This window comes from Puccinia triticina, chromosome 9A, assembly GCF_026914185.1.
Source record: "Puccinia triticina chromosome 9A, complete sequence".
NCBI classification, from domain to species: domain Eukaryota; kingdom Fungi; phylum Basidiomycota; class Pucciniomycetes; order Pucciniales; family Pucciniaceae; genus Puccinia; species Puccinia triticina.
The window spans coordinates 2,932,254-2,951,607 of NC_070566.1; the positions used below are offsets into that span (position 1 = coordinate 2,932,254).

Consider the following 19,354-nt stretch of genomic DNA (forward strand, 5'->3'; position numbering starts at 1 on the left):
CACCCCCGTCCTTCCCTCCACGCATGTCACCGTTCCCACCCAATCCCGCACTAGTCCTCCAGCTCCGCCCGCTATCCCGCTCGTCACTCTCCCAGACTCCGCTCCTCTCCGACGCTTGTCCTCCCACCGTCCTCTGTCTAGCCCCCGTCAGTCGTTCTCTCGCCACCGCCTTCACCCCGGTTCCACCCGCTGGTGAAACCCACTCTTGCTGTCATGGCTCACCCGCTGACGCGCCACTGCTACCAGTCCACATGTGTAGTCCCGCCGCAGTCCAGCCCCGTCTTTTCCGCTCCGATCCAAATACCCAATCCAAAATCCGCAATCCGTGCATTCCAATCCGCGTGTGACTTTCCGTAAGCTTTCCTAGCGTGCTTTCCTGACCTCATCCTCAGTGCTTATGTCACCGGAATGCACTCTGCCTGAGCGGCTTTGTGCATTCCCCGCCCGCGCTATCCCCGCGTGGACATTCTACCGCACTTGCCTATATAAATCACCACATCCGCCCCAGTTTTGACGTCCTGCCCCCAGGATCTTCCCACCCATTTGCCTGCTCCCACACTCGTCACACATACCCATACAACATCATCCTCCTTTCCCACACATCTCCTCCTGTTCAGTATGGTAGCTTGCGATCGTTGCACTTGACTCGGACTACCCTGCGTCTACTCCCGCGCTGGTCCTGCGTGTAACAACTGTAGAGATTCGAAACGCCGCTGCTCCGCCTTCACTCCCAAATCCGACAGCTCCCGCAGAAACCGCGAATCGCAAAACCGTCCACCGCCGTCTGGATCCCGAAGCTCTCGTGCGGAACGTTCCCCGTCTGTTATCTTGGTCAGTTCCCGCACCAAGTCGCCCTCCGCACACGGTGAAGAACTTATGACGCCGCCACCCAATTGTGCCGACTGCTCAAGCGCCAAAGAATACGTCCAACAAGCCCAGGCGTGGGCCCGTAAACACGGCGTCAACAGACCTTTAGTCGACGAGCGTCTCAAACGTCCTCAAGAACCCGCATCAACCCCTGCCACTGGACCTTCATCGGCTCCTAGGCCTTCTCCCACTACTGGTTCGAAGCACCCCTTGGCGGATTCTACGGATCGATCCTCTAAGCGTCCATGCCCAGCCGGTCCGCCGACTCTAGATCTTGCAGCCCGTTTTTCCGCTCGTCCGCGTGACCCAACTCCAATCATTCTTTCTCCAGAGCCCACGTTTCCCCAGGCTCCCGGTGATTAATCTTTCCGCTTCTGCTTGTCGCGTCATTGCTAACCATTTTTTTTCCGCTCCAGCCACCCCAGCAAAGGACACCAAAATGGCACCTGAAGACCCGTCCCATGCCCCTTCCGGCTCACCGCCCAGTTCCCCGCAGTCCGTTCCGCACGCCGAGATCCCGCAAGCCAGAACCGCCCGCGCCGCCTCAATCCACAGGTTGGAGTCCACTGACCCGCCTTCTCCGCCGGCCGATGCCACTCCAAAGGCACCTTGACTCCTTGCCCCGCCAGCCGCGTCTCGTGACTCTCCGACTCCACGCCCTTGAGCCTTGTCGGTACCTACCCATCTACCGCCACCTGCCAAGCCTGCCGCGGACACCAAAGCTGGGTTGCTAAATCGCCAACTCGCGGAAATCTCCCGCAACCTACGCGAAACCTTCCCCAACAACCCCCTCTGGGAGCAAGCCGTATTCCCCGCCGCCGCCGTACTCGACTTTGTAGGCGCCTTCCGCGATATGTACCGCACCCTGCTTCACATCTCCGCGATAATGACCGCACAACGCCGCCGTAGGTACGCATTCTTCCTCGTCGGCATCAACCAGCTCGTCGAAAGACTCAAGCAAGCCATTGTTGTTCCCGCCTACGAACGTACTCTCCAAGCTCAACAGAACATGGAGGACGCGCTACGGAACAAACCGCACCCCACACAACCTACCACCGCGGACTATGACGCTCCTATCCCTGCGGAGCACATTTGTACGGAGCGTACCCGCTGCTCCTCTGACTCCCGACTTCCCTAGCTTCCCTTTTTCCCGATTATTGGCCTTCCATCAGTTGAGGTGTGTGAGATTGATGGCCAGTCATGACCCGCCCAGGTTCATGGTGTGATGGGCACCAGTACGTTTCCATTGCTCAGCTGGCATAAAATTCTCCTGGTGTGAGGCAAAAAATTTAATTGCACATCTCTACTGGTGAGGTGATAAAAAGTTGCTGGTGAAATCCAATTGTGAACCCCCCTAATGGGTACCTGCAAGCACATAGAATTATGTGCTGAAGTGTGGCGCTTACCCGCTGGCAGGTGCCAAGTGCCAGCTCTACACAGGATTTGTTGTTTCAGTCTCTTTGGAGGAACAAAATTGGAAAACACACAATTAACCAAACATTGAAGGCCCTCACAAGTTCAAGAAGGAGACACAGAGATTCTCCTGGATAAGCCCCTCATTTTGTTGGGTAAATTTGTAGTCACCCAATAAGAGATGGCAGCTGTACAGCAGATTGAAAAAAAGCTCGATTTTCCTGATGCTCTCAGGCAAGAGGGGCAACATAGCGCAGAAGTCCCTCCTTCAGAGGGTCCCTGTGGGACGGCATCCCCCCTCCACATAGAGAGGGACTTAGTTAAGTTAGTGCCCTTCTGCTATCAGATAACAAGACCCACCACCAATCATTGAGATATTGTGTAGAAATATTGATGGCTGTTACTGGTTCTTGAAGGCAGTTTAACTATTTTGAAGGTGGGAACCAGTCATTGAAGCAAGTATGTATTACTCTTTTGAATTCTGGGTACCATTCATTGAAGAGATTAACTCTTTTGAATTGTGGGTTCAACTTCAATTCATTGAAGAGAGTATAACTCTCTTGAATGCCTGGCACCTCTCATTGAAGGGACTTTACTCTATCAAATGGCAGGTACCCGCCATCAAGAGACTATGTAACACTCTTGATGACTGGTACTGGCCATTGAGAGAATTTTTAGCTCTCTTGATGTCTGGTACCAGCCATTGGGAGAGGGTCATCAGGGCGGGCCCTTCGGCCCCTGTGTTACAGTGCAGGACGTCACTTTTGTGCTAGCCCGCGCCCGCAAAAATGTTTTTATTTTTTGAGACCTATGAGGGTTTACATATATCATATACAATACACCAAAGTGACATTTTTGAGCTCTACAGAGCTAGGGAATTCTTTAAATATCTCGCCAGCTCTGTGGCACTGCTCAGAAAAAAGTTTCACTTTTTGGGTGGTTTGGATTTGGGACACATGGACTTACAGGCCATAGTATGGCACTATGGAGGTGCATTATGCATATAGACTATGTATTAATTGTATATTATGCACTTATAGTGGGTTTTGGAGCATTGCGGTACAAAACCAAGGCCTTGTATTCATAGGAAAAGAACAACTGCCTTTGAGTTCAGATCGGAGCTAGGAACTGGCATCTTGTACTTTGATTTCCACTTTTGAGAATTTGCCTTTTCTTCTGCGCTTGCTCTTCTTTATCCTTTGAGTACAAGATCGGCCACAAGATCTTCCTGGTAGCTTTGTCAACTTCATCATTTTCGTCGGAGGTTTTGCCATTGCAACACCAATTAAGCATCTGTTGAGTCTCTTCAGCCATAGCAATTTCTTCTTCTTGATATTTTTCTAAGAGAGGAGTTTTGAATAGACCAAAATTATCCTCATTGTTGCTTTCAATTAAAATAGGGTTGTCTTTGTCAGCAATAAGGACAACAGGCGGTTTTTGAGGCTGCAAGAAGGGTTTCAGCGGCTTTTTTGGTTGGCTTGAGGAGGTTTTCTTCAAAGTAAGAACTCTTTTCTTCGTCTTTTGATCTGAGCTCTTTGTGCTGTTGTCATAGGCGCCATCTTGGAGGCTGGGGAAAGACATCTTGCACTTGGACTTGTGATTTTTACACTGGTCACCCCCCTAAACCTCCCCACAACCCCTGGGGTATGGGGGGATTTTTGTGAATTTCTCAAGCCCAACATTTGGGACACCCCCAGGGGGCTAGCACAAAAGTGGTGTCCCGCACTGTAAGCTCAGCTGCAGTTGCCCGGCCTTAACACTGAGATTCCAGAACCGGGTTTTTCCCACTCCTCTCTATCCCCCGGTCTCCCAACAGGGGCGGCCCGCGGGGCCAAAGCAGAAATCCCAAGAAAAGCGGGCCCGTGGCCAGACCATGCCCGCCCGTGCTCGGGCGGCCTTTCTGATAGTCATCCTTGTTGGCAGCCATCAAAACCGTGATGAAGAGTGCATAGAACTCTTTGATGGCCAGTGCATTGCTCCTTTGATGACCGGCACCGCCATAGAGAGAGAGTGTGTCACTCTCAATGACCGGTAACGGCCATCAAGAGAGTGCATAGCTCTCTCCAATGAGCAGTAACGGCCATGAAGAGAGTGCATAGCTCTCTCTGATGACCAGTAATGGCCATGAAGAGAGTGCATAGCTCTCTCTGATGAGCGGTAATGGCCACCAAGAGAGTGCCCAGCTCTCTCCAATGACTGGTACCGGCTGTCAAGAGAGTGTGCAGCGCTCTTGATGACCAGTAACACAGCCATCAAGAGAGTTCCCTCAACGACTGGTACCACTCATTCAAGAGAGCTATGTATGTACTCTCTCAATGGCATGTACCGGTCATCCAAGAGAGCCATGTCACATGTCACTCTTCCTTGGGAGACCGGGGCCATTGAGAGATTGAAGCACTTTTGATGACCGGTGCGGATTTCACTGCCCACAAAATTGCAGTATGGATTTTGGACTTCATTTTTTTCATTTGTTATCATTAATTTCCCCATGTCAATCTATTGATTCTGATTATTCATTATTTTTTTGGAATGGTATTGAAGATTTTCCAAAATTGTCATTTAATGCAAGCAATTTTGTAAATTTTGTGATGTTCCAAATACTTTTTATTTTGTTATATTCATTCTTCTGAAGTCATTTTACACACTCATTCTTGAATCCTCATGACTTCAAGTTTGTGGGTTGGCCTTCTAAAATGAGCTTTTGGGGGTACCAATGTTTCTGTCCAGTGACTGTACATGGAAACCTCCCCTCTACAGATCATAACAACCGTGCACAGAGGATAATTATATCAAAATCTACCAACTAGTAGCACTGTTCACGTAAGAAATCTATGACCATGTGAGAGATATACATCAGCATACTTTCCCAGCCAAATTGGCTGGCACAATGGGATAAACTTTATTTCAATCTTGCTGATGTTTAGCTTACGTGAACAGTGCTAGTAATTTGCAATGGGCCTCATGTCAGAATCTTAAGTGCTGCTTGGACTAACTTCACCTTGAGCTCACAAACAGGTATGATTTTGTGTGTTGCACAGTGATTGATGACTAATGAGTGCTTGGATTGAAAGAGTGGGGATTGCTTTCTGTGTGTAGTGTACAAAGGAGAAAAAATGTACAAATGAAGAATAAAAAACCAATGATGAACAAAAACTCCCATGCTAATAATGATGTTGACTTCCTTAAATCAGAGATGTCGTGGCTGCAAACTAATGAAAAGCTTGAAGGACTTGAATGACAGGTTTTGTAACGAAATGGCTGAGATCCTGGATAAGAGGCCAGAGGGAATCTTTCTTGATGGAGGGAGTGTGTAAGGGAAGACCAGCACGATGCCAGGCATCAATCCCACCAACAATGCAGTAAGCCTCGATTCCTTTGGACCTCATCACACTTGTTGCGGTCCGAGAGGCAGTCCCATTTTGACAGATGGCAACTACCTTGCTCCCCGAGAACGCATTGAACACCCCAATCAACTTTCCGTCGGGTAGTTGAAAGGATATGTCGAGTTGCCGGTGTAGTTCAGTCAGCTGATTGGCTCTATCGAACGGATTTGGATCGGCAAGTCCTAGTCCCACGTCGATTGAAACCGAGTTCAAAATTGATGATTGATTGAATGCGAGGGGATGGCGAAAATCAAGCAGAAGAATGTTTGCTTTGAAAGGGTCGCCGGATCCCAAGATCATTTGCTTGGCTTCCCAAGGCTTCAACTCCCACTCCGACAAATACGGATTCAGATCGACCGTGAGCAGTTCCTGCAGGGGAAGGCGTGAGTTTAAACTAGCTGGTCAACATCGAAGCTCTCAGATTCAGACAGCCTGAGGTCACCAGGTTAGTTACCTGATTATGAATCGGAGGGAATAATTCTGCCGAGCATTTGTGCATGTACTCATCGACGTACCTTTTAGTCGATCAAGAAAAAGTATCAGGTTCAGCCGGACAAATCATACAAGCTGTTTGTGGGGTCACGTCTAGCTTACTGAAATGGAAAATCGCAGCATAAGAAGACACAGGTAATATCGCCTTCTTCATCGCGAAGCTCGTCCAACGAACCTTGTGACTTGCGACGCTCCAAGAAGGAATAAACCGCAGCCAAAGACATGCCAGATGACGGTCCCGCAACGATACCCATACGACATAGCAACATGGAATTATTGTACGCCTCACGAGTTCCTATCTCAATGACCTCATCCGTCACTTGCTTCCAAGGAAAATTAACCTCTCTCATCAAGTCCAGGGTGCGCGGACCAGGGATACGCTCTCCAGGAGTAGTGAAAGCGCCGACGGCGATTATGTCCGGTTTTACACTCCTCAAGTAGGTAGCAGTGCCAGTCAGAGTTCCTGATGATGACGAATTGGGACAAAAGTTGTTTTTTGATTCAGCTATGTTGTCAAACCCCCACTGCATCTCAAGTACCCTTTACCTGTTGTGCCCGCAGGCGCTACAATCACTTTAATCTGGGGCAGCTGTTTATAGATTTGAGGACCCGTCCATCTGATGTGAGCACCGAAATTCTAATATTCAAGCACACCTTGGGGTCCATCAGCCGTAATATAATTTCAAAAATGATAATCGTTTCACTGACAGCCGGGTTTTCGTATTGATCAGGATTGAAGCAGTCAGGTTGGAAACCACGATCCCTAGCCGCTGCGATACCCCCGATCGAGTCATTCATTTCGGGTTGAGCGGGGCCTCCAAATACAGTGCTGAATTCACAGCGGCAAAATATCAGCCATGCGACATGACGTGGGAGTCAAATTTAGAAACTGGAGCTTTCCATCACCAAGACATAAATCAAATGATAAAAACCTACAGCTCGAGACCGAACATACGCAGCATGTTGATTTTGGTTTCACTAGTTTTGTTGCTGATGTAGATTTCGGTGCGATCAATGCCCATAATTCTTGAAATTATTCCAAGCGAAAGGGCAGTCGAGCCCGAGCTGAACTCCACGATAGAATTAGTTTTTACGCCAATTTTATCATCGTGGAAGGCTTGTTGAAGCATATTGAGTGCTGTGTAAATCATTTTCGTTTAAAACGACTACTCGTGCTAAATAATAAACTGACGGACAAACAATAATGAGTACACTTACCTGGTAACGATTTCACATTGCCAGCAGGCAGAAAATTCATCATTTTCGCATAGATTCGTACCCCGTCGGCGGTATAAGGATGGTCGGGCAACTCGACCATCGGTGTAGGTAGGTTGTGGTCTGGATCGTAATAGTTCAATAGAGAGTTTTTACCGGAAAAGACCCTGTTTTCCATTTAGTCGGTAGATACACTTGGAGCGGCGTTGAACAAGAGGGGTAATCGTTGTTATTCAACACAGGGAATGACCGAAAAATTTGGAGACTGGGCCGAAGTACTTTCAAATGGTCTGATCAGCACGAGTCGCGTTGTCTTGGGGAAATGGGGGATAAATGGGGGATTTGGTTGGTTTCCGTTGGGCATTGAGTGAACAATCCTTCCGATTTCGACGATAATGATCAAATAAGATGAAGCGCCCCGTGCTGTGGGCCCGTGTGGATGTTCATCTGCTGTGGCTTGCCAAACGTCGACAAGCGTTGACACTTTCTGAGTGATGTGAACGAGATATGACGCTATGTACTGTGCTCGCGTGGTGCCTGAACTGAGGTGCTGATGCGATATCAATTTTTTAACCGATTGAAATAATGATACTCAAAGCTGCATTGCATGAAATGATGAGTTGCAGGCAGAAAGCCGCAAGGCACATTCTTGGAGGCACCTATCATCGACTTGCGGTATTCTTGTTGGCCGTGCCGCTTCACCATTTCATTCATGCAGCTTTGCGTACCAAAAAAACGTGTATTCGATATTGATGAATGTCGACGAATTTTGCTAGGGCTTATTTGCGGTGCACCGGATTGTATTCTTATTGGCTGTACCGCTTCACCATTTCGTTCATGCAGCTTTGCATGCCAAAGAATCGTGTATTCGATATTGATGAATGTCGACGAAATTGTCCTGGGGCTTGTTTGTGGTGCACCGGATTGCTCCCAAGGTACGTAAGTGATGGTGTATTTTCAAGCTTCAGAGTTGATCGAGGTTCAAGAGCGAGCGCAGTGACATTGAACATGCCTGTACTTGATCACTGGGTTCAATATTTCAGGATGATGGGGAGAATTTGCATGAGCGTTGGAATAGTTGGCACGTGCACACGATTTTAATGGAACTCCGAGGGGGCGAGCGATAGATTAAAACGTGGAAGCAACTCGCCCGGACGATTACATAGTGGAGTGAAAAGGATCCTGCTTGCTGTACAAGGACGGGGCTGTGTGAATCGACTATGTCAAAGATCCTGATGATGGCCAGGCGGAGCAGATGGCGAAGTTTCTAACTGATAACAGATCGGAATCAAAGGATTAGAATGGCCTGCGGAATTATGATGGTGCAGTGGAAGAGGAGAATGGAGCCTTACAGATATTATGGGTCCTGCGCAAGTAATGGCAGCAGCCTGGAGGGACGAGGCGAGGGGAGCTTCCGTAGGCTTGAGAGAATGGCTGCATCACGTCGACTCGAGATACCAATTAAACGAGTTCGAATGGCATTTTGAAGAAGATTTACTCGAAAGCTGGGGGAGAAAATCGTCAAACGGTATCTGAAAAGGGGGATATGTATAGGCCCACTGCGTACGTACCATCTATGGAGGCAGGAGGAACGATCGAGTGGACTCCGGAGTGATATATTTAAATGTGATGGGGATTGGAATATCGACGAGGGAAAGAACGGACTGGGTTTTATAAAGATATCAACAAAGATCAACAAGCGGCCAACGGCAAAAACCCCTCGAGCTGTATGCACTAGGACATGCTGTGTGCATGCGTGAGGCAATTTAGCGATGGGGAAGGATGATACATACATAGCTTGCACTAACTTCCCACCTTGCTTCGCATCTGTAACAGTACGGTACGTTATGTTTGTCTCACAGTTCTGGACAACTTTTCATGCGAAAACGGCCTCCCCAGGTTGTGTCGGGTTTGTTTGTCGGCTCCGGCCCAAGGAAACGCTATTTCTCGAACTGCCTGCATGGCACTGAAAAGATAGAAGGACCAAGTGTTTCCTCACGGATTCGGGGATATTTAAAAGTCGTTCCTCATGAATTCGAGGAATGGCCTACAAGCTTCTCAGTTGGGTACATCGCACGATGTTACCTTCCCTATCTGAAGGTTATCATAGCGGATTCACACCTGACTATCGATAAGAAGCTTCGCCTTCATAATCGGCCTATTTTGGTTTTCGAGAAAGGGGTTGGCTACGGCCACGCAGTCATATTCTTCTTAGGTAGACTAGAGCAGTCCAACCATTTTGCTGTGACTCACGAGGGGATAACAAGTTGCAATTGACTCCCATCGCCGCCCCCAATACCCAAAGCACATTGGTCCTGTCGCCTCTGCCGAGTCACATCTGAGAAGGACTTGGGCGCTCAGTCCGCCGGCACAGAGCATGAGTTCAATGCCAGATTCACAACAGCGGTGGACTAGTTGGAGCCTTGCACAAGCTTCTTGCTCACATGCAAGTGTCTCTCACAAAGATGAAAAGGGGGTGTGCAGTTTGAACTTTGCTTTGATTCCCAGCGACTCTCGGTCACTGGAATCGATCAACTGAACCCACCACCCCGCCATTTTCATATTCACAATAACGGGATTGGCGGGATGCTGACTCCTCAATAAGATTCATACCTTCCCTCCGCGTCATTGTTCTGAGGTGGACTGCATAGATTGCCACTTCAGGTATTCGAGGTTTGACAGCTCGGGTCGAAAAGTCCAGCCTTGTTACCTGATTTGCACAAACACAGAATCATCCCGATCAGCAAGGCCGCCGTTTGGGGTCCAGACTCCACCTGAGGCTGTGGACCGCGGAGCATTGCCCTTGGGATCGGCAAGGGGGCGTTTCGCAGCGCAGTGGGGAAGCGTCCAAGCACCCTGAAAAAGCCCTGACAGGAAACACTTGCTGCTAGGGTAAAAAGGCAGCAGCCAAGCATCTTCGAATAGATTTCCCAGGCAGCAGGATAGCTCGGCGCACGGAATTCATCATCCAGCCACTGGCCAGCCCCCACATTTGCTGTGTTGCCCATGGAGCAGAGAAATTGTTGGCAGCAATCCTTCTTCTAATAATTTCTCGGCGGAAACATAACACTTGCCGCGATGGACAAGTCACTCACTGACTACAAACACATACAGTTTTTCACTCGGCTCAAACCTGATTATTTCAGCGGAAAATGCCGCCAAAAGTCTCCTTCCATCTCTAAGCCGCAGCGGCAATTTGTGTACAAGTCTTGAAGCAGTGTTTGGGACTGTTGCTTAACAAATCATTTGCCAGGCCGGGGCAATGGCCACGTATTTATATTGTATCTATCTACCGCCAAGAGTTTGCCTCGACCCATAAAAGCACCCGTTGAAACTTGAATGCCCTCGGTCAAGCGAATATGACTGCAGATCTAGTACCCCGCCTGCGTCCACCAACCTGCGCAAAACCACCGGAAGGCTCAGAGAACATCATAATATCTAAGGAAGGTCCGCATTCCTTCAAAATTGCGCTTGTCGCATCAGAAGCATTGCAGAAGCCGGCTGAGCTTGCAACCTCGATTGGATATGCCTTATGGGACATCATTGGCTCGAGCCATTTTGCGGACACCGCTGAATTCACGATTAGCTTGGACTTGGGCTCCTTCAGACAGCTCCCAGAGATATTTGAGAATCTATCGCTTGAATTCGACTCGGTTAACCAAAAATCAGCACTGATTAGTCGCTCGTGGTGGTATCAGCAACACGCTATATTTTCTTATCCTCATAAGAACGCTGCGCAAGGAAACATCAGGGATCTAGCTGAACGTAAAGATTCTTCGGCTCGAGAACATCCCGACAGGATCCTACAGAGTCAACTGCCGCCACCTACTCAAACTATATATGAGCGTTATATAGCGCATCTGGACAGTTACTTTTGCTTGTCCATCTTCGGCGATTCGGAGCACGATTTGGACCTCTTGCACAGTTGGTTGAACGACCCCAGGGTAGACGAATACTGGAAAGACGCCGGGGACCGAGAGTTCCATGTGGAATGGTTGAGACAGCGCTACGAAGACAAGCACGTTTTGCCTGTCTTAGGATCCTACCGGGGTACGAATGGCGCCGACCGAAATGTCATTGAGCCGTTTGCATATTGTGAGTTTTTCCAAGTGCCTGTCCTGGCAACTCAATGCCCGAGCCCAAACTGTTGGGTTTGTTTTCTGAGATTGCATCACAGCTGACTAATGCATTCCCGCTTTCACTTTGCGACTGTGACCATTGCATAGATGAAATATACTGGGCTGCTGAGGACAAAATTTCCCGAGCATATACTGCAGACGCGTTTGATAGAGGTATTCATATGTTGGTTGGCTCCTCAGCGCACCGAGGCCCACACCGAGTGCGCTCCTGGCTGCCTTCCTTACTCCACCACATCTTCAGTGACGATCCTCGGACGCAAAGAATCCTTTCGGAGCCAGATCACCGGAACCTTAAAATGATCTCTTACCTTGAGAAATACGGATTTAAAAAGATGAAAGAATTCGACATGGGTCACAAGATCGCAGCGATAATGGTCATCGAGAGAGAAGCGTTTTGGAAAAATTGTCCATTGTGAACAAATGTTGCAGATTGTATGTGAAATCGCTGAAAGTGTTCAAGATGATTCGGTACTCATTGCACTTGATTATATTCAGCCGATGCCAGTCAACTTGATCCTAACTCGAATATCTGAGTGGGGTTCTGATCTTTTGCATCCAACACCAAGCGTTCTTTCTTTTATACCTTTTACTCATCCCACATGTCGGACGTCTTTACTACCTTGAAAAGGTCGATTCCCTTCATCTCCAATCATATTGGTTATCGAAAGCTAAATCTTCCCTGCAACTCTAGACACTGATCTTCATTGATTGCACCCATCTTCAATGGTACTTACTTCCAAAAATTCTTAATCTTAGAAATCTGATACCAAACTCTGATGGAGCCCTCATCACGCAATATACTCCTCAAAGCTCATTATAGGTGCACCTGGGCCCTCAGAGTACTACACTTCTGCTTTCAAATTGAATTCTTATTCAGACTAGGGCATAAAAGATCAGGGTATTCGAGAGAGAGGTTGAGTCTCCTCGAACCCTGCTTGATGGCAATTGTCCGCAAAGGATTTCAAAAGAGAAGAAGACCAAAAAGAAGCGCTACCGTAACTATAACCTAATCAAGCGGCAAAAAAAATGTGAAAAGAGCGACCATCGTAGTGTTCATTTGATGGCATTTGAGTCGAAGCTGCGAGCATCATATAAATTTACCATTTGTTGAAGTCACCCCGGGCAAGCGCGGGTCATGAAAGAGGACCCAGGAAGCCCCTTATAAATGACCGTAACCTAAAATCCAGAATTTTGACAAAATGCATAAATTTTTTTGACCTCATTCATACACAGTTTGTGCGTACGCTTTGAGGATTTCCCAAATTTTCATACATTTTCCATGCCTACCATTCCTGCCGAGGGGGGGGGGCAAAAAAAAAACCTGGGGTGTGCTGGCATGGTGGGGCACTGGGGTACCAAAAATAAGCCAAGCTGTGCTGCTGAGGGGGGAGGGCTACGGGTTTGTCTGGTGCACTCTCAGGAATTTCATACATCTTAGTTACTACCCTCTTGTACCCAGGAGAAATTTCATACACTTAAAGTGCTTACCATTGAGGCCAAAAAAGCCCATTCATACCATTTTTGTGCCTGCCATTTTGGGTTTTTGCCAAAAAATTCATACATTCTTGTTACAGTCATTTACAGGGGGTTTCCTGGGTCCTCATGAAAGCCAAAAAGGCTATGTGATACTGCACGCCACAGAAAAAAAAACAGCGGCCTGGGTCATGTCACAGATGCATGACAGGCTTTCATGCAGTACAACTGAGCAACAGCTGAATTCACTAGGTACATCATCACACCTGACCGGTCCGCATATTCCCCCCTTGAAGGATTGTTCCCGCGCACGCGGGGGACATCCTTCAAGGGTGTGTTACACTCAACCAGCGGCATGCCAAAAATGCCAAACATGGCAGTTTGGCTGCCATTTACAGTCAATCGACTTCGTTCCTCTTGCCAAAAAAATTTCATATCCCCCCAGGACCTAACCTAAGGGCTGGTTGGGGTGGTTGAGAGGTGGAATGTTGTTGGATTCCGACTTTGTTGAAATCCAAACTTCAAGTCGCGCAAGGTATGGCAGCCAAACTGCCATGTTTGGCAAGTTTGGCATGCCGCTGGTTGGGTTTAACACACCCTTGAAGGATGTCTCCCGCGCGCGCGGGAACAATCCTTCAAGGAGGGAATATTCCAACTACCAACTACTCAGGTGCACCCATCATCATGTGTCAGAGGTGACCAAAACCAGTCAAAAGGGCTGACAAAACCTCCCATAACCAGACATCACACATGCCCATACAGCAAATATCACACTGTACACACATAACCTCAAAAACCACCAACAGCCAACACTTTCCCAGCAAAAGGAGCACGTACTATGTGTTGAGATTTAAAATCAGCCAACTGCACAAAGAGAAGAGCTTCTGAGAACAGTGCTCAAGAGAGGGGCAGTGAAGATGGGGAGCTCACTGGATGCGGCTCAAGGTATGGCGCGGAGTGAAGAGAGTAAGAACCAATGGTTTGATTTCTGTGTACTAGGCTATGTATATATAGACTAAGTACATGATATCAACTTGTGGCTGAGAGCTATAATGAATATGGAAAGAAATTGGATAGAAGATTCTCAAACTCTGAGAGATATCACAAATGAGTCAGGACTGTCACAAGCAGGGCACGCACACATCAGAGAATAAGGGGAATTGGGAAAGATTGATAATCTAATCTTGGCAGGGAACAAGGTCACAAGGGAAGTACGGATACAATCATTACCACTAACTACACCAGATCATAAGATGTGATTGATGATAAGAAGTGACAGAAGGTGAATCAGATGGAATCATTTGAGAGTGAGCAGGAAGGGGAATGAGGTAGAAGGCAGAAAAGGAAGAGACCTGAGGACAAAAACTCAACACTATGTATGTATTTACATGACAGACCTATGCATATGCATTACACATATGTCCATAGTCACCGCGCGCACGCCAAACACTCAGCCGGAATCTGCCTCTTATCTTTTTTGCTGGCCTTCAGCTCCTCAAATGATAAATGTAGAAAATAACTATCTCCTCCACTCCTCTGAGCTCTCACCACCAGGATTGATCAACTGTAAGTCAACTTGATCTTGAAGCAATTGTTGGAACTTGATACTTACTGGTGGAAGGGGTGCTGTTGGCTTGAGCTGCATTCATACTTGGCCCCTTTCACCACTCAAAACTGACAACTAACTTTCTTGAATCCTCCCCTCCTCACACTACTAGGATCAATCAAGTGTGAGTCAACCTAGCTTGAACCAACTGTTGGTTGTTTTTGTTTAGTTGGAGGAGGTGCGCGGCCTGACCATCATTCAGGCCCGGCCTCTTTCACCACAAGGAGTACGGCCTAACCACTTCCCTGGTGAAATGCCTCTGCCACTCCCATCTTGCCAGCTAACAACTACATACACAGTCACACTTTCCACACACTCTCCTCTTTTTTTTCAAGTGCAGATTTGATTTGACATTGTGCACTACGGTGTATATCCACTGATGTGTACAAAAAAATGGCATTTTGTAGCCAGTAAAAACAAAAACATGTGAGAAAAAATACCTATGAAAATTGGATGGGTTGGATATTAATCAAGCGGACCTAAAAAAATAAGAGGGAAGGGGAAAAGGTTTAGGTTAAGCATTCCAACGCCGTTGCTTTTGGCTTTGGATGTCTTGCTTCATTTGTGGGCATGATTCTGACCAAGGGGGGTGAGTGAATTTCTTGTCCAAGGAGTTGACTGGCTTCTTCAAAGTTACATTCTCTTGCGTGATACAGATACAGCATTTAATAGGACCCGTTGATGTTGAGGTACAAGTGTTTGAATTGTGCAGTCTGTTGAATTTGTTGCAGAGTGGCAAGTTCTTACACCATTGCGCTGTATGACCTAGTTTCCAGCAGCGGAAACATTGAGAGACCAATTGAACTTAGTGTGCACCTTGGTAGAGTATGTTTTGAAGAAAGAGGCCTGTCTTCTTGATCTTGAAGGCCATCTCCTTGTTGAGTAATTGAAGTACAAGTGATCCATTTTTTTCCCCTTTGCCTACAGTACCGGGTTTCCCAGCCAACGGGCTGATTGAATCAATGATGGGTAGAGATGGCAAACAGGTACCTGTCTGATTTCAATGAAAACACTTCTTGAGTGCTTGTGATCAAATAAATTCAATATGTAACACTTCCATGAGATGAAGAACTACTTGAACTTGAGTAGGACACTCAGCTAACTGCATGGTAAGGCACACATACAAGTGCAGATGGCAAATAGCTCACAGGTACCTGCCAGGAGGTACCTGTGGGCTATTTGCCATCTGGCCTTGTATGTGTGCCTTACCATGCAGTTAGCTGAGTGTCCTACTCAAGTCAACACTGGGTCGCTACGCTAACCATAGCGGTTAGTGTAGCGTAGCGCAGCGCGAATGCGCTATTTTTTAGCTTAGCGTTAGCGCAATTGCACCATGCGCTAACGCTACGCGCACGCGGTGCGCAGCTATTTTAGCTGATAGCGTAGCGTTAGCGCAGATGCGCGCAATTGCGCTAACGCTACACATGCAGGGCGCAAAAGAGCGCGCGCTACGCGCAGCGTAGCGTAGCGACTGTAGCGGCGCGCTAACGCTAACAAAGAATTGGCGCGCTGTTAGCGCTGCTGAAAATTAGCGCAGCGTAGCGGCGCTAACAGCGCGCTAACGCTATGCAAAATAGATGGGCGCTTTTTGCCGCTACACTAACGCGTAGCGCTGAAATAGCGTAGCGTAGCGATCCAGTTTTGCTCAAGTTCAAGTAGTTCTTCATCTCATGGAAGTGTTACATATTGAATCCATTTGATCACAAGCACTCAAGAAGCGGTTTCATTGAAATCAGACAGGTACCTGTTTGCCATCTCTAATGACAGGTCAATTTGGTTCTGATTTCACAATTCTTGAAGATGTGTCCTATCTGTTGGATCAAAGCTTGTTGGTGTGGTGTGGAGCAACAGTGGGCCGCTACGCTAAACTACACTATTTTAGCCCTAAAGTTTAGCGTAGCGGCAAAAAGCGCCAACCTTTTTTGAATAGCGTTAGCGCGCTGTTAGCGCCGCTACGCTTTGCTAATTTTCTGCGGCGCTAACAGCATACTAATTTTTGTTTAGCGTTAGCGCTCCGCTAAAGCCGCTACGCTACGCTACGTTGCACTAAGGCGCTTTTAGCGCAAAAAAGGCACTTTTTTGCCGCAAAAAACGCTTTAGCGCAGCATAGCGCGCGCTCTTTCGCGCCCTGCGTGCTTAGCGTTAGCGCAATTGGGCGCATCTGCACTAACGCTATGCTAAAAGCTAAAATAGATTTGCACCCTTTGCGCGTAGCGTTAGCGCAGATGCGCGCAATTGTGCTAACGCTACGCTAAAAAATAGCGCATTTGCGCTGCGCTACGCTACGCTAACAGCTATGTTAGCGTAGCTGACCCACTGTTGTGTGGAGGATTACAGGAAATTGACTCGGAAGAGTTTTGAGTTTGTTGCTAAGTAGTTCCGCCCATATGTGTTTGTTGGTAAGGTGATGGCACGTTCTCAAGTGTTTGTGTAAATTTTGATATCCCTTGATGGGAGTATAGCAATACCAACTGCCTCAATGACCTGCAAGTCAATGGTTGCATTAATTGAAGTCAAGACCTTATTTATCCTGGTGGATATGTCCGAACCTGACAGCGCATCAAAAGCCGTTGTAAAGCTCAAAAGTGTTCCTGAGAACCTTTTTCTGAGTGCGGAAAGGGATGAATGAGGTTACCTCTGCCTTTCCTGGGTCACTAGACACTAAAACAAGCCCCCCAATCTACAATTGGAAGGTTTATGTAGTGATAGTGGAGGTGTATCAAAAGATAGCCTACTTTGAGCAGGTGGCTTAAGGGTTATGGTGATGTAGCTGATGTGTAAGTGTTGTAATGAGGTTGTAATTTGTATGTAGTTGTTATGTAATAAGGGTAAAACCACAATATAGTGGGGGCTAATACTGTAGAGTGAGGAAGTATTGTACTGTTATGGGGTAAGCTGAGTGCAAGTAGTTTGCTGAGAGAAATTACAACTGGGGGGAGGAAAGCTTCCTTAAATAGAAAAGAGTGAGACATTTTAGCTCCAGGGGAACAAGAGAATGAGGGGTTTTAGCTGCCCTGAAAGCTACAATGAGATATTTTGGCTGGTGATTGACAGGTCACATGAGGTCATGATGTCATATGAGGGAATTTAGCTAGTGAGAAATAGGAGGTGAGATGTTTTAGCTGGCCTGGCATGTCAAATGATGTCATCTGCAAGCTGCATGAGGGGTTTTTGCTATCTTGACACCTGCATGATGTCATCTGTCAACTGTCAGACTGCAGCCCCTATTACACCAGTCTGCATGCACCTGCATAAGACTGCATTAGACTGCATAAGCCTGCATCAAGTGTGCACAACACTGCATGACACTGCATGACATGTGCATAGCACAATGTAATGAGTGCAGCTGATGAGGTAAAGTGTATGTAAAGGGTAGACAAACTGTCAGGGTGGTCCATGTAACGGATTACATGTCCTGGGTAAGTGTGGTTCATGTAACGGATTACATGACCTGAGTATAGTGTTTGTGTGTGTGTAACTGGCTGATGGTGTCTTGAAAGGGTTGTAACTGGTGATCCAGAGGGGTGTAAGGTGTGTTGTCCATAGGGTCCTGTGTAGTTTTGGCCGTAGAATCCAGTGGTGTTGCTGTATTGGTTGATTTGAGAGTGTACATATGAGAAAAAAGGAAATTTTGAAATGGGCTAGATGGGTAACCATAAAGCATACCACACCGTGAATCCCGGTGGTGTATGTATGAAGACACAGGCCTTCTTATATTTGTTAATTTCCTTGTTTGAGGTTACTGACGGTGGTTGCTGCCCGTTCGCATGTTTAGTTTTCTTCTTGTTGTTTTCTCCTGCGACCGCGGCCTAGGTTGCAGGTGGTGGGGGAGCTGTGCCTTGTGTTTGACGTTCCAATCTGTCCAAACGTTCTGTCAACACTGGGTCGCTACGCTACGCTACGCTATTTCAGTGCTACGCGTTAGCGTAGCGGCAAAAAGCGCCCATCTATCTTGCATAGCATTAGCGCGCTGTTAGCGCCGCTACGCTGCGCTAATTTTCAGCGGCGCTAACAGCGCGCCAATTCTTTGTTAGCGTTAGCGCGCCGCTACAGTCGCTACGCTACGCTGCGCTGCGCTACAGCGCTTTTAGCGGAAAAAAGCCCTTTTTTCCCGCTAAAGGCGCTGTAGCGCAGCGTAGCGCGCGCTCTTTTGCGCCCTGCACGCGTAGCGTTAGCGCAATTGCGCGCGTCTGCGCTAACGCTACGCTATCAGCTAAAATAGCTGCGCACCGCGTGCGCGTAGCGTTAGCGCATATGCGTGCAATTGCGCTAACGCTACGCTAAAAAATAGCGCATTCGCGCTGCGCTACGCTATGCTAACCGCTATGGTTAGCGTAGCGACCCAGTGTTGGTTCTGTGATCTGTTCTAGAAGTGTAGTTTCCTGTCTAGTGTCGTTTGCTTTGCTAGTATCTTCTGCTGCAGTCTTAATGTTGGGGCGGATCTTCACGAGAATTGTCTGAAGTTGGATGGTGCTCTTCAGCACATGAATCATTTGCTCAAAATTAAGTATATGCGCGGGGTTCTTGTCCAAAACTGCATCTGTAAGGAAATGGTAAAGACTGTCGGTGAGTTGGATGGCCAACCGAAGGGGTGTCTTTGGTTGAAATCCTGTAGGTGGAGGTGGTGGATCTGGGTGGGGGATGGAGGCATGATTATTAACTATTTGTCTATGGATAACTGTTTTAAAAACCTACAGTGAGATTGTGGTTTGAGCTGAAACACTCTCCTCGGAGGGGACTTCTGTTAAGCTATGTAGTGTGTTTGG

General features: G+C 47.6%; 3 protein-coding genes across 3 annotated transcripts; 1 reads left to right on the forward strand and 2 right to left on the reverse strand.

Annotated features, from left to right (window-relative positions):
* Positions 1 to 5,489: 5,489 nt before the first annotated feature.
* On the reverse strand, positions 5,490 to 7,548 carry PtA15_9A294 (uncharacterized protein; the record flags this gene model as incomplete). The annotated part of the gene is made up of 7 exons (XM_053172488.1): positions 5,490 to 6,032; positions 6,118 to 6,178; positions 6,258 to 6,618; positions 6,702 to 6,792; positions 6,864 to 6,984; positions 7,092 to 7,293; positions 7,374 to 7,548. 7 exons carry the CDS (start codon positions 7,546 to 7,548, stop codon positions 5,490 to 5,492), a joined length of 1,554 nt encoding a protein of 517 aa, XP_053023724.1.
* A 1,040-nt stretch (positions 7,549 to 8,588) lies between these two features.
* On the reverse strand, positions 8,589 to 9,165 carry PtA15_9A295 (uncharacterized protein; the record flags this gene model as incomplete). Its single annotated transcript, XM_053172489.1, has 4 exons — positions 8,589 to 8,641; positions 8,723 to 8,804; positions 8,869 to 8,875; positions 8,942 to 9,165. 4 exons carry the CDS (start codon positions 9,163 to 9,165, stop codon positions 8,589 to 8,591), a joined length of 366 nt encoding a protein of 121 aa, XP_053023725.1.
* Positions 9,166 to 10,729: 1,564 nt separating this feature from the next.
* On the forward strand, positions 10,730 to 11,925 carry PtA15_9A296 (uncharacterized protein; the record flags this gene model as incomplete). The annotated part of the gene is made up of 2 exons (XM_053172490.1): positions 10,730 to 11,465; positions 11,597 to 11,925. 2 exons carry the CDS (start codon positions 10,730 to 10,732, stop codon positions 11,923 to 11,925), a joined length of 1,065 nt encoding a protein of 354 aa, XP_053023726.1.
* Between the last annotated feature and the right edge of the window lie 7,429 nt (positions 11,926 to 19,354).